The 12,822-nt window shown below is 50.4% G+C and overlaps 1 protein-coding gene across 8 annotated transcripts in view; it reads right to left on the bottom strand.

The window, feature by feature from the left end:
- RAP1GAP2 (RAP1 GTPase activating protein 2) overlaps positions 1 to 12,822 on the bottom strand; it is a 222,545-nt gene that overhangs the window by 128,666 nt on the left and 81,057 nt on the right. The window contains exon 1 of one of the 8 annotated variants that reach the window (XM_025476092.3): positions 9,871 to 10,061. The exons of the other annotated variants lie outside the window; for them this stretch is intronic. Coding sequence (XP_025331877.1) covers positions 9,871 to 9,977 — 107 coding nt within the window. The 5' untranslated portion in view covers positions 9,978 to 10,061. Of the gene's footprint in view, positions 1 to 9,870; positions 10,062 to 12,822 lie in introns of those variants that run through there. 8 annotated transcript variants of the gene reach the window in all.

Genomic DNA, 12,822 nt, shown 5'->3' with positions numbered 1-12,822 from the left:
GGTGTCCCTGTTCCCCTCGCCTGCACCACAGGCTGTGTCCTGCCTCCACGTGGCCGTGCCCTTGGGGGACCTTCTCAGCTATCAGTGACTGGCTTTTGTTGATGTCACACTCAAAAGCCCTTCTTGGCACATCTGAAGATCTCGTTTTCAGACAGCCTGTTTCAGTCACCTCTTGATTTACACACTGTTTTTGTCTTTGCATCTCAGATTAAATCTTATTAAAATAAATGTTCTATTAAAATACAGATGGCACAGGTAACCCAGGCTCCAGCCCAGACCTTCCCGTTCTCATAGAGAATCAGCAATTTCTGTTCTAATTAGTGAGGACAGCAGCCAGGAGCCCTTTCAGTTTATCTAGAGCCTGGGAAATCAGACTTTCCCCCACTCTGGGCTCCACTGCCCCCTCCCTTGCCTGAGATGAGGCCTAGTAGTCAAAAGAAGCCCAGCTGCCCCAGAAACCAGTCCAGTCTCTTTCTTAAAAAATAATGTGTTAAGGTGCCACGGTTCTTAATGTTCTGAAGCATTTCACACACCTGGTATGCATTTCATACACCTGAGCTGCATCATCACCCACTTCATAGAGGCAAGAGAGGGCATTACCCTCAAGGGCAGAGAGGTCAAGTAATTCAGCTGGGGTCACCGTGAAATTGGCGATGGAGGAAAAGCCACAGCGTTTGGCATCAGGCAGATATGGGATGGAATCCCAGCTCTGCTGTACAAGCTGAATGACACTGGAAATGTCACCCCTTTTGAACATCAGCTTTCTCCTCTATGAAATGGAGATGGTGACAGTAAGCAAGGTGCAGAGAATGAGACATTGAGGTGACAGCCTGGTGCCATGCATACAGCGGGGCCAATGCAAGCTCCCAGCCCAGTCCCTTCTCTTAGGATTCCTGGCTTTTATACTGTAATATATAGCCTCCCATAATTTTTGTTATTTTACTGAGGAGCAATTAGGGAGGGAAAGGTAGGAGGAACATCTAAAGCCAAATTAACGTGGCCATTCTGCAGCCCATCTCCTGCAGGGAACCCTCATTTCCAATCACAATGGGCCTACCCAAATCAAGGAAGCCCAAAGGCATGCAGGGCAGGGACCTGGCCCATAGCCTCCACCATTCAGTTAGTACCAATATGCAGCCCCCCACCCCTGAGTCTCCTGCTTCCCACACTATACATCCAATGCCTCAGTGGTGGGGGAGATGGCCATGCGTGGCCAGGTGTGGGTGCAATGGTGAGCAGAAAGGGACCAGCCCTATACTAAGCAGGCTCCTGGCAGCTTAGATGTGATGCAGGAAGGCAGGCCCAGCCAATGTTGCCAAAAGCTTCTGCTTTCTCAGGAGAAGACTGGAAAAAAAAAAACCCATTTGTAACATGGAACCTTCCAAGTTTAAAATATCAGCTTAAAAGGAAAAAACACATGTAAGCCTAATAAAAGCCCCTCAAGAATGCACAGGGCTTTGCACCTATGTTGTTCCCTGCTGTATCCCCAGCACCTAGAACAGTATCTGGCCCAGAACAGAGGCTTTGTGAAGACCTGAGGAATCTGCAGGGGCCACTTCCAACCAGGCAGATTCCCAGGTGCCAGGGTGCTGTTGTCTCACTCTCTGCAGCCAAGACAATGCGGTGGTGTAGCATGTGACTGTGACAAGCGAGGGGAGGACAAGCGAGGGGAGTCCTGCCTCCACCCTTCTAGGGATCTGTCTGGTCAACCTGGTGAGCTCTGTGCCTTGCTTGCGGGCTGTTTCAAGTTGTATCTCAAGAGTAAGGGCTCATGACGACAAAAGGCCCCAGCACAGCCTCCTTACTCTGCCATACAGATTCAGTGGTTGGCATAGATCTTTACGGTAAACACACAGAAAAGGGGGAGGGTGGCTCTAATCAACATGCCTGCTCCCTCCTGCCTTTGGAGAAGTGGGCTAACCCTGAGGCCTGGCAGGGTCAGCCCACACCTCAGAGGGCTCCAGGCACTTGGCTAGAGTTCCAGCCTTCATGAAACAGTGTGTTCACAACCGATAAGCTTAAAAGCAAGTGACAATTTTTCAACCCACCCTTGCTCCAAGGGCAGTGAATAAACACAGCATCAGCTCCACGTTCCCACTGAGTGTGTCTAGAAGGAGAGGGAAAGGTAAAACCAAACTCATTCGCCCCTAGAAATCAGTGTGGATTCTTTGACATCTTCTTCAGGGATGAACTAGGACTCCCCACTTAGCAATCCCAACGCACAGGGGCGCCTGAGGTGGCTCAAGTGGTTAAGGGTCTGATTTCTGATCTCTGTCGGTTCAGATCTTAGTCTCAGGGTTGTGAGTTCAAATCTCCAATCGGGCTCCACATTGGGCACAGAGCCTACTTTAAATAAAAAAAGAAAGAAAGAAAGAAAGAAAGAAAGAAAGAAAGAAAGAAAGAAAGAAAGAAAGAAGAAAGAAAGAAAGAAAGAAAGAAAGAAAGAAAGAAAGAAAGAAAGAAAGAAAGAAAGGAAAGGAAAGGAAGGAAAGAAAGAAAGAAAGAAAGAAAGAAAGAAAGAAAGAAAGAAAGAAAGAAAGAAAGAAATTCCAACTCATGAAACCCCAAATATATTCTTTCCTTTATTATGGGTGTCAAGGCTACCCCAGGTGTCCCACATACAAGGCAAAGGGCTTGACTCCACATTAATCATAACTGGACTGTGGGAAGGCACAAAGGAGCCTGCTAGGGGGCAGGTAAGTTCTGTCTTGACGTGGATGCCATCTCCACAGATGGATACATACGTGGAAGTTCACTGAACTGTGCCCTAAGACTGGACACTTACTGTACAAGTGTGCTGCACTTCCGTGCATTCGTGACAACAGTGGCAGATACATGTATTAGGCACTTCTCAGAAGCCAGGCACTGCATAAGTGCTTATCCTGGGTTCCAAATAAAGTAACAGTTAAGAGCACAGCCTCTGGACCTGAACAAACCAGGATTAAAATCCCTGTTCGTCCACCCCTCCACCTCTGATTCTGCACCACCCCTCCCCCCACCTCATCTCCTAAAACTCCGAGCCTCTGTCCCTCTACTGGAAAACAAAGACAATAACTGGTAGAATTAACACAGGTATGTAAGCCTACAAACAGTAAGCCTCAGGAGATGTTGGCTGATTACAACCATTCACCTTCAGCAACCCCAGCACCTGGTGTTTGGAGCCCATCTGAATATACAAGAAAGGTGCCCCCTCCTTCCAAACTGCAGACATCTCCACATCATCATCTCAAGTTTTTCCCAAATCTATGTGCCACCTGACTATTACTTTTCTTAACACTTTTCTTTAAATTGATCGCAATTTTTTTTACTTAAATTTACTTTTTAAAGATGTTATGTAACCATCATACATGGAAAACCAGTACCAGTTGCCAGAATTCATGTTTTTAAATAGCAATTAAAATAAACAGCATGTGTCCACCTGAAATCATCTTGCCTACCTCATTTACTCTTTATGGATTCAGGAGGCAAAGGCACTCAGTGTGTGGGGCGGGTTTGGGGTTGGGGGGGGCAAGAGGGCCTCATCTGCTTAAAAATACTGAGAAATTTTCTGAGCCATCCAGCAGCCCCCACCCACACAGAAGTGATTTTCGTTGGTTTAACCAAATGGGCTTGGCAGGCCGTCTATTTGGCAACATCCTGGTACCCGGCCATCTGTGTACCAGGCGGACTCCAAAGAGATAAAACTGTATTTTAGAAAAAACATATATTCACTAATGGCGATTGTTCACCAATCCAGACACGCACTGGCCCCTCTTTGGCATGAATGAAGGGAGCCCGCCTCTGCCTAGCAGACAGCAGCTCCAAGACCGGAGATCTAGGAACTCAGTGTCAGGGCAGCCCTGGCACCCAGCCCCAGATTTAGGACTGAGCCTGCACCCTCACATCTACAGGTCCCCTAACCACACAGGAGCAGGAAAGGAGTCAGAAAGAGTCATAATGGCACTCCACATGTGCACATCATTAGTTGTATTTCTCTCCAAATCTTTCTTATAGGGGAATGCAAGAGAGAAGGGGAGAATCTCCAACCCCACACAAGGAAAGGACATCTTGAAATCTATGACAGAGGGCACTGCAGTATTAAGAGGACCTCGGGGAACAGGCAGTGCGCATATTTTTTCTGGGGAGTCAGTGAGTCTCGTGTGCACCCATTCATTCACACAGCAAATATTTACTGAGCACCTCCTATTCTGGGAAATGGGGACCCAAGAGTGAAAAAGGCAAAGTCCTCACTCTTAGAGAGCTCACTTTCTAGGGGTGGGAACCATCAGTAAACTGTTTATTACATAAGCCAGATAGTAACAGTTAATGATAAGTACCGTGAAAGAAATAAATCAGGGTAAAGTAATAATGACTGGAGTGAGCTGCTCAGATTGGATGGTCAGGGGAGTCCTTTTAGATGAGATGACATTTGAGCTGACATCCAACAAAGAGGAAACACCACTCAATTAAGTCACCATGAACAGCACATGTAAAGGGCCTGGGGCAGGAACAAACATGGCATGTTCTAGAAACAGAAAGGCCTTTGAAGCAGAAATACAGTGACCACAATGAGTGAGAGGCAAAGTGGAAGTAAGGTCCACCTTCAGAATTTGGATTTCATTTAAATATAATGGAAAGCCCATTGAGAGATTTCTACAGTGGGAAGACTTGATTTTACTTGAATTTTTAAAACTCCACTCTGGCTGCCATAAGAAGAATGGATAAGGAGGACGAGAAGCAGGGACACCAAACAGGAGATTAAAACAGTGGCTCCAAAGAAGAAAAAAAAAAAAAAAAACTCATTTCTGCCTCAAATTCTGTCCCTGAACTCTATGAGTCTAACTTCTCAGGCACTCAGTGAGGCTTAAAATGAGAAGCTGGCTAAAGGGAGATGTTTGTTCTTTAAAGCAACGACAGCAAACCGGGTGGCATTCAAACATCAGACAAGAAAGGGCAACTAACAGGCCCTTCCACAAAGGGCAGGACCCAGCCACTTCCAAAGAAGAGAACAAGTAGCCATCTGTTCTGGGGCCAGGGAATAGATCAGCTCCTACTGGGTGCCCCTTCCAACCTTGGGATTCTGGGACTCCAAGGCCAGTACTCCTGCACACTCCACAGGCTTAGGCCCCAAATCCAGCCAGCTTGTAGGCCTGCCACATGCTCTCCCATGGCAGAATGCAAGTATCCTCCATGACACCAGCCTTCAAACTCCACGGACAAGTCAATCAACTGCCAATGTCACCAAAACAGACAATCTGATAAGCTCCAATGCGAGGTCTTGCCCAAAAAACAAACAAATCCAAATATGATAGAGCCTCTAAAACTAAATACCATCTTACAGTATCATAGGGGACAGCAGAACATGTTAAATGACACCAGGAGATATCATCCGTAAAACCCTGACTATGGGAAACTCCCCCAAGATAATCAAGTTTCTCCAATAAAGAGATTATAAGCAAAACGAAAGTTGGTGGAGAAAACTCATAAAGTGACATATCACCAGTTATAGTGGATTTTTTTTAATACTGTCTCAAAAAAAAATTTGAGGAGCACCTGGGTGGCTCAGCTGGTCAGGTCTGCCTTTGGCTCAGGTCGTGATCTCAGGGTCCTGGGATCAAGCCCCCTCAGCCCTACACTGGGCCCCCTACTCAGCAAGGAGTCTACTTCTCCCTCTGTCCCTCCTCACCTTGCTTGCATGCCGTATGTTCTCTTTCAAATAAATAAGGAAAATCTTTGAGAAATTTTTTGAAAAACTTATGAGACAATTAAGGGAATTTGAACACTAATTAAATATACATATATATTTTTTACTAATTAAATATATTAAGAAATTACTGCTAACTTAGAGAGTATGATAATAGTGTTATGTTTTCATAGAAAAATTCTCATCTTTAAGATACATACTGAAATATTTATGAATGAAATGATATCATGACTGGGATTTACTTCAAAATAATCTTGTGGGGGAGTGGGTTGGTAATTAAATGAAACAAGATTGGCCATGAGTTGATAATGGCTCAAACTGGGTATCATATTACACTATCCTCTCTACTTTTGTGCATGTGTGAAAATTTCCACAATAAAAAGTTAAAAAAAAAAAAGCTAGAATAAACTTTTCTGATAATCTACACAGGAATAACCTACTGGCCATCATTATACCCCACAACGGAGGGATCAGATTAGTTAGATTCACTGTTCTGCTCCACCACCACTCCCCCAGGGCCTACCATGAGTGGTTTACTGAATAATGAGTAGATTCATACTATTATCCTCATAAACCCCATGGTGGGAGTTGTCTCAAAAAACTACCCCCAATAAGATGTCTTTTCATTTACACTAAGTGACCTCTCTCCAGAATGTCACTCCCAAGGCTATACAGCTTCATCTATGCTTTTTGGAACATACATATTTTGATTGTTTCTCTGCCTCAATCCTCCCCACCAGAAGTACCCATTTGCCACCTCAGAGGAAAGCACTCCCCCACCTCCCACACCTGTCCACTTCTATCATGGTCAGGGTGATGCTCTGCATCTTACCCCAATCTGCCACAACTACAAGAAAGCAGGATCTGAAAATCAAAGCACTTTAAAGGAGCTTTCCACTAAAGTGGTCTGCAAAATGCCATCTGCAAAGAAGGCTTCATTCAGGTGCCTCCTTGGAACCATGCTCAAATCAATCCCCCCTCACAAATACACCACTGCTTTTGCAGGAGCCCAGGTGATGGGAGTCCCTGGAAGACGGTCATAAAGAGACAGAACCTCCAGGTTACCCCACAATTCTCATGCAGAATTGTCAAGTCAAGGCTGATGAGCACAATAGCCACTTCTCCAAGAGGCAAACTGAGAGTGAAGCTTTCAGCATGGTTCTCAGGACCTACCACAAGTGACCTGGGGTCACCTAGTTCTGGGCACATTTGGGACATCTGTGTCATTACCATCTTCCCTGGCACACCTGCCTCCTTCAATATGCAATATATTTCTAAGTTGCCTGGGAAGCACAGGAAGATGACAAGAACCACAGGGCCATCACTGCCATGCCACACAAGACCACTTCATCCCTTAAGGCCAACAGCCAGGAGTGCTATCTGCATAAACCTGTCAATTAAAGGTGCTGGGAAGATCGATGGATGGATCAAGCCTTCTGGGAGGAATGAAGAAGGGATCTGAGTCTGATCCGTGATGAGGGTGGGGAGGAAGCAGAGACTCCACAAAGTGAACATCCAGCCTGGCTGGAGTCTGGGGAGCAACGTATGAGAGGCTGACAGCTGCAGCCTGCTCCGGCACACCCCATATTTACCCCACCCCCAACCCCCATGGCTAGTGCCCATAGAGCGAGGGTCAGTAGTGAGCACTGCATTTCAGATCCTTAAAGACAAAGAAACCCCAGAGTATAGCAACAGAAGCAAAGGTCATTTAGCACCAAGATGAAATCAACCCCTCTCCTTGGGTAAGTTAAGTCTGTGGCCAAAGCAATCAGGATGACAGAAACAACAGCAGAACAGGATGAAGGCAGGGGCTGGGAGGGCCCCAATGTCTGCTGCATTGCAGGGAAGGGCATAGTACATCCAGGACAAAGGACAAGATGCCATGAGCCTAGGGCATCTTCACCCTGGCCAACCCCTTCCTGTCCGCTGTCCAATCCTTCCCTGTGCCTCACTGCACCTGCCTCCTGAACCCATGCATGGCTGTCATCCATCACCAGACATGGTACCTTGGTCTCTCTCCAAGGGCACAAGCCCAGAAAGAGGCGAATAGGAACCATTCTGTTCAAACCCCTTCATCCTCACATGACACTTCACATCTCTCAGGTGCGTCTTCACCCACATTATCTCACTCAAGCCTTTTTGTATGTACACAGAAACAGGCTCAGGGAGATTATACCTATACTATCATGTCACAGTCAATGGCTAAGCCAGGACTGCACAGGCAGTCTTCCACCTCAACATACACTCTATACTCAGAAACAGGAACTGGTCTGATGAAGCTTGCCTGTCAATCAAGCACATCATCCTTCTCATTCCTCAAAACAGGTGCTGGTTATCTCAAAACAGTCATCCCTTCTCCCTCTGACTTAGAGGATTGACTTATTCACCCCCCCCCCTCTATTGAAGGACAGGGAATGAAAGGGAATCAAAGTCTAGGGGGAAATGGGGCTCAGACCTGGAGCACTGGGCTCTGGAGTCCTGCTGGTAGCTTTTACTGCTAGACAGGTTTGTCCCCAGCATCAGCCATTGCCCACATCACTTGCAAGGTTTCTGCCACATTCTATAACATTTGTGTCATTACTAACTTTTTCTGTGAGATGGACTCATACTTGTGACTTAATACATTTAATTTAAAGTGATGCTTTCTTTATATCACCACCACAAAGAGGAAAATCAGTACCACTGACCATACCTAGGAGAGAAACCTAAAAATAAATAGCACAAAAACAACCTAAATTGTAGGCAGGCACAGTTCCCCACTTTAAAGGCCTGGAGCCAGAGGTCTGCTTTCTCTTTGTTATGAAAGAGATCAGCAAGTGTTAAAAAGGTGTTAAAGGCAGACTAGCACCAACCTGAAACTTTCTCTTTGAAGAAATCACATGCATTGGTAGAGAACTGAAAAGGGAAGAACCTTCTCACTAGGTGACTCAATGTTATTTCATGCTTAACCACCTGAAGTCATTTCACTGGCTAGTCACCTCACACTGTGGGGAAATATCAGGGAAACATAAAATTGGACTGCATCTTAGGAAAGGGGACAAGAGGGATGGGGGACTCCCACACCAGAGGCAACCCATGCCAGCTTCTCAAAGTCTCCAGTCCACTGCCCGGGCCCCCATCCCCTCAGGCACATCCAGCTTCTGGGCAAGCCCAGGGGTCACCTGTCACCATCCAAGTGTCTGGCTCCACTGCCCTTGTCTTAGCCCTTGTCTTAGCCCTTTTCTAATGCAGAGCACAGAACTAACCACTCCAACTCCTCTGCAAATTAGAATCCAGCAGAGCCACTGGAGTCACCCCAAATCCTCACAACTTCTCTGTGGACAGTCAAGTCTGATGACCCCCAGTTGCTGGGAAGCTTTGGGCTCCTGTGTACCCTGGCAGAGGAGTGACTGTGTGCCAGCCTTTGTGAACGGCTCCCTTGGGTCTTGCCGACATCAAGCCTGCAGCAAGGGACTGGAGCCCAGGAAGCTGCCCCAGAAGCTCCTTTGCCTGCCCCAAACCCCAACCTCTTACCCTGTAAGTCATCCAGAGCATCTCTGAAATAGCTCAAGAGAATGATCCCCAACATCCCCGAACAAACAATCAGTAGAGTAAATCCAAGAAAGGTGAAGATGCAAAGAGAAAAATAAATCCAAAGAAGGGGAGAGGGGACTGTCAAGCAACCTCCAAACTTGCTCTTGCCAGCCGGCACTGCGCCAGGGAGGCAGATCACGGCCTGGCAGGCACCTCACGCGCTCAGTCAAGTTACAAAGAAGCAAAGGGCATCTCCGGCGCATTGGGGCACTCGGGCTGAGCCAGGGGCTGTCACCCGGGGTCGGATCAATGCTACCCGAGCTGCAGGCTTCAGGAAGGGCACCTCATGGGCAAATGGAAATGGGGACGAAGCACTTGGGGCCCCTCTGTTGATGATGGAGCCCGAAGGGCTCTCCCAGCTGTCCCCCCACCCCCCACCCCGCACCCCGCACCCCCGACCCAGCCAGTATCCAGCCTCGGCTTTCTCCCAACAGCCGGTGTCGGGGGTGAGGCTCCGGAGTCACCCACTGCCCCGAAGGCGCACAGAGCAGAGGTTTTTCCCAACAAACTCGGAGCCAAGGGTCCTTTTAGAAAACTCCACCCCAGAGAAAACGGGGGTTCAGGATGAGAGCGGAGGAAGGGGGGTGGGGGGAGGCGGCGCTGCCCGGCTTTACCTTTTCTCCTTATTCTGTTTTCGGGATTTGTGCAGAAGTCCGATGAGCACCACCGCGGCGCGGATCCCCGCCTTTCGGCAATGCATCCTCCCCGCGGGCTGGGACATGGCGAGGCCGCCGGCGGTGCCCAGCCGCGCCCTCGCCCGCCCGCAGCGCGCCCCCGTCCGCCCGGCTCCGCGAGCTCCGCGCCGCCCGCTGCCGGCCCCTGCGCCCCGGGCCCCCGCCGCCCGCCGCTCATGGGCCCCGCCCCGCCTAGGTGCGCCCCGGGGGTCAGGTGACCGGGCGCTCCCTTCCCGGCGACCTTCAGCGTCTCCCCGGAGCCCGCCGGGCGGCCGGCGCCCGCTCCCCTGGCGCAGGCATTCCCGAGGCTCGCTGCGGGCGCGGTCCGGACGGGCGGCTCCGGGGCTGGGGCTGGGGCTGGGGCTGGGGCTCCCGCTCCCGCTCCCGCTCCCGCTCCGACGCGCCGCCCGCGCTGGGACCCCGCCCCGGCCCCGCCTTCCGCGCCCCGGCCCGGACACCCCGGCTGCGGGCGGTTCCGGCAGCTCGCGCCCGGCGCTCGCCCTCGGCGCCCTCCGCTCCGCTCCCGGCGGGCAGCCCCCCCGCCCCGGGCCTCGCCGCGCCCTCTCCGTCCCCCCTCCCCGCCCTCCCCGCCCCCGCTGGCGGCCCCGGGCTTCCTCCCGAGGCGAAGCCGGCTGACGCGCTCTCCGGCCCGGCCCGGCCCGCCGGGATACTTCCCCAATGCGGTCACTGTCTTTAAAACACAGAGAGAAAAAAACATGCACCGAGACGAAACGCGCGTCCTTAGTCCGTGGGAAACTGCCTTGGCCCGCCCGGGGCCAGGCGCGTAGAGAGGGAGCCCGGTGCCCCGCGCCCCGCGCCCGCGCCCGCCCTCCCTGGCCGCCACCGGCGGTTAGACTCAGCGGGATGCTACCTCTCCTTTCCGGAGTCCGGGAGGGACTGTCCCGCGAGGCCAGAGGGGGCTACTCCAGCATCAACCCCTCCCTGGGCTGCGGTCAGTCCCCAGGGGCACCAGTGTTTCCCCCTGCGCTGGAAGGTGGACACAACACTGGGGTCAGGGATCAATTTCACCCAGGCTACACTTGGGCCTCGTGCCCCACCCCACCAGCACCTAGCACCCCGTTGCCACAGACACCCCGTGTCAGTTCTTCCCTTTCTCCTGCACACCCCATGCAAGCCTCCTCTTCACTTCAGAACTGAAAGACAGAAGGTCACTGGCCAGCTCCTGGGCAAAGGCCATGGCCCAGTCCCTGCCACTCACTCACTTCCATCTGCTACAGGAAGCCTAGCCCCTTCACCACCATCACCACCACCCTCATGTCCACACTGGCTTTGCTTCTTCTTCCCCCTAGAGAAGGGACTTGGGCAGAGAGCTGGAGGGAATTAAATAAGGCAATTAGTCCATCCTCTGGGAACAGCCCTGTTGGGGCCATAGAGGTCCCTGAGGCAACTTGCCTTGTCGTGGGTTTTGTTGTTTTGTTTTTGTTTTTAATACAGTCTGGTGTTCATATAAGCACAGAGTATCAGGGAGGGAAGGGGGTTTGCTGAAGAGGGACAAAGCTGGAAATGAATTCCAGGGCCTGAGGCCTCAACCCCACCTCTGCAGTGGGCACAGTTTCTTGTTGGCACTGGAGTTGAGGTGGAGAGGAGGGAACACCAGGGTGGTGCCAAAATGTGCCTGGTTTATTTATGAAGCATCCATTAGCAATGGCCCAGGCCCTCCTGGGATTGCCTGGGCAGTGGGGGATCACAGAGATAGCCACCGACATCTATTTATAGCCAGAGACTGTGTGACCAAGGCCCCACCCTGGGATTGCAGCTAGGCCTGCTGTACAGAGTGCACAGGTATGGACCTGAGAATCAGTCTGGAAAAAGAATGGGGAAATGAGTGCCCTCAGTGGGAGAGAGGGCAGAGCAGAGCACAAGCAGCTCAGGGCTTTTGCCTCCGACAGAACACAAAACAGACAAGTTAGCTGATGGACTATTTCAGCTACAGGACAGAGAGGGTGATGGGGGCAGTGGCCATGGGTCTAGCCCAGCATGGAGTGTACTCTATACAGAAGAAGGCTTCGTCTCAGTGCTAGGCCTAACCCCTTCCCAGGCAAGTTGAGTATGGGTGGCTCTAGCCCATCCCCCACTGCCTGGGAGGTATTCCAGGCCAAGGGCATCAGTGGTCAACAGGGCACTGGAATGAAGGCAAAAAATCTTTCCACCAAGCAGGTTATCCTTCTTGTTCTAGGGTTCTGGGCACTCTCAGTTCCTCTACAACCACAATGTTTCTAGCCCCAGTGTGGCTGAAAACACAAGGTTGTCCCTAAAAGACCAAAATGTGATCTGATACCTAAGGCCCTAGAGGTAGAAGTTTGCTGAGGGTGATAGGACCCTTCCTTCTGCCCACACCCCATACCAAAACACCAAAGCATAAGGAGCTGGCCAGTGACCTTCTCTCTTTCGGTTCTGAAGTGAAGAGGAGGCTTGGATGGGGTATGTAGGAGAAAGGGAGGAATTGACGTGGAGTGTGGGCTGCAGTGGGGCACCTGGTGCTGGTGGGGCGGGGGCACCACCCCTATGCCTTCCTGGCATAAGTCAGGGAAGGCAGTGGCCATCTATGTTAGACTTTTCCATTCCATCAACGTTTATTACTTTGTGCTGAGAGACTAGGGTAAGTGAGCAATGGAAGATCATCTTTGCCCAAAACAATCAGGGCTAACACACATGAAACCACAAAAGAATCCCATTCCCAGCTACCTTGGGCAGTGTGACCCAGCCACCGCTCCCCAAAATTAGGCCATTCACACACACCCTTTACCATTTCTTGTCTCAACAGCATTTACCCTGTTATTTATTATTTTCCTTTAATTAAATCAATTCACTTTTTTACTTAATTTTAAAAGAAGACATTACCACTCTAAATGCAAATCTATTATTGCTTGT

The sequence above is a fragment of the Canis lupus genome, chromosome 9, assembly GCF_003254725.2.
Source record: "Canis lupus dingo isolate Sandy chromosome 9, ASM325472v2, whole genome shotgun sequence".
Taxonomy (NCBI): domain Eukaryota; kingdom Metazoa; phylum Chordata; class Mammalia; order Carnivora; family Canidae; genus Canis; species Canis lupus.
This window is presented reverse-complemented; position numbering and strand designations above follow the sequence as displayed.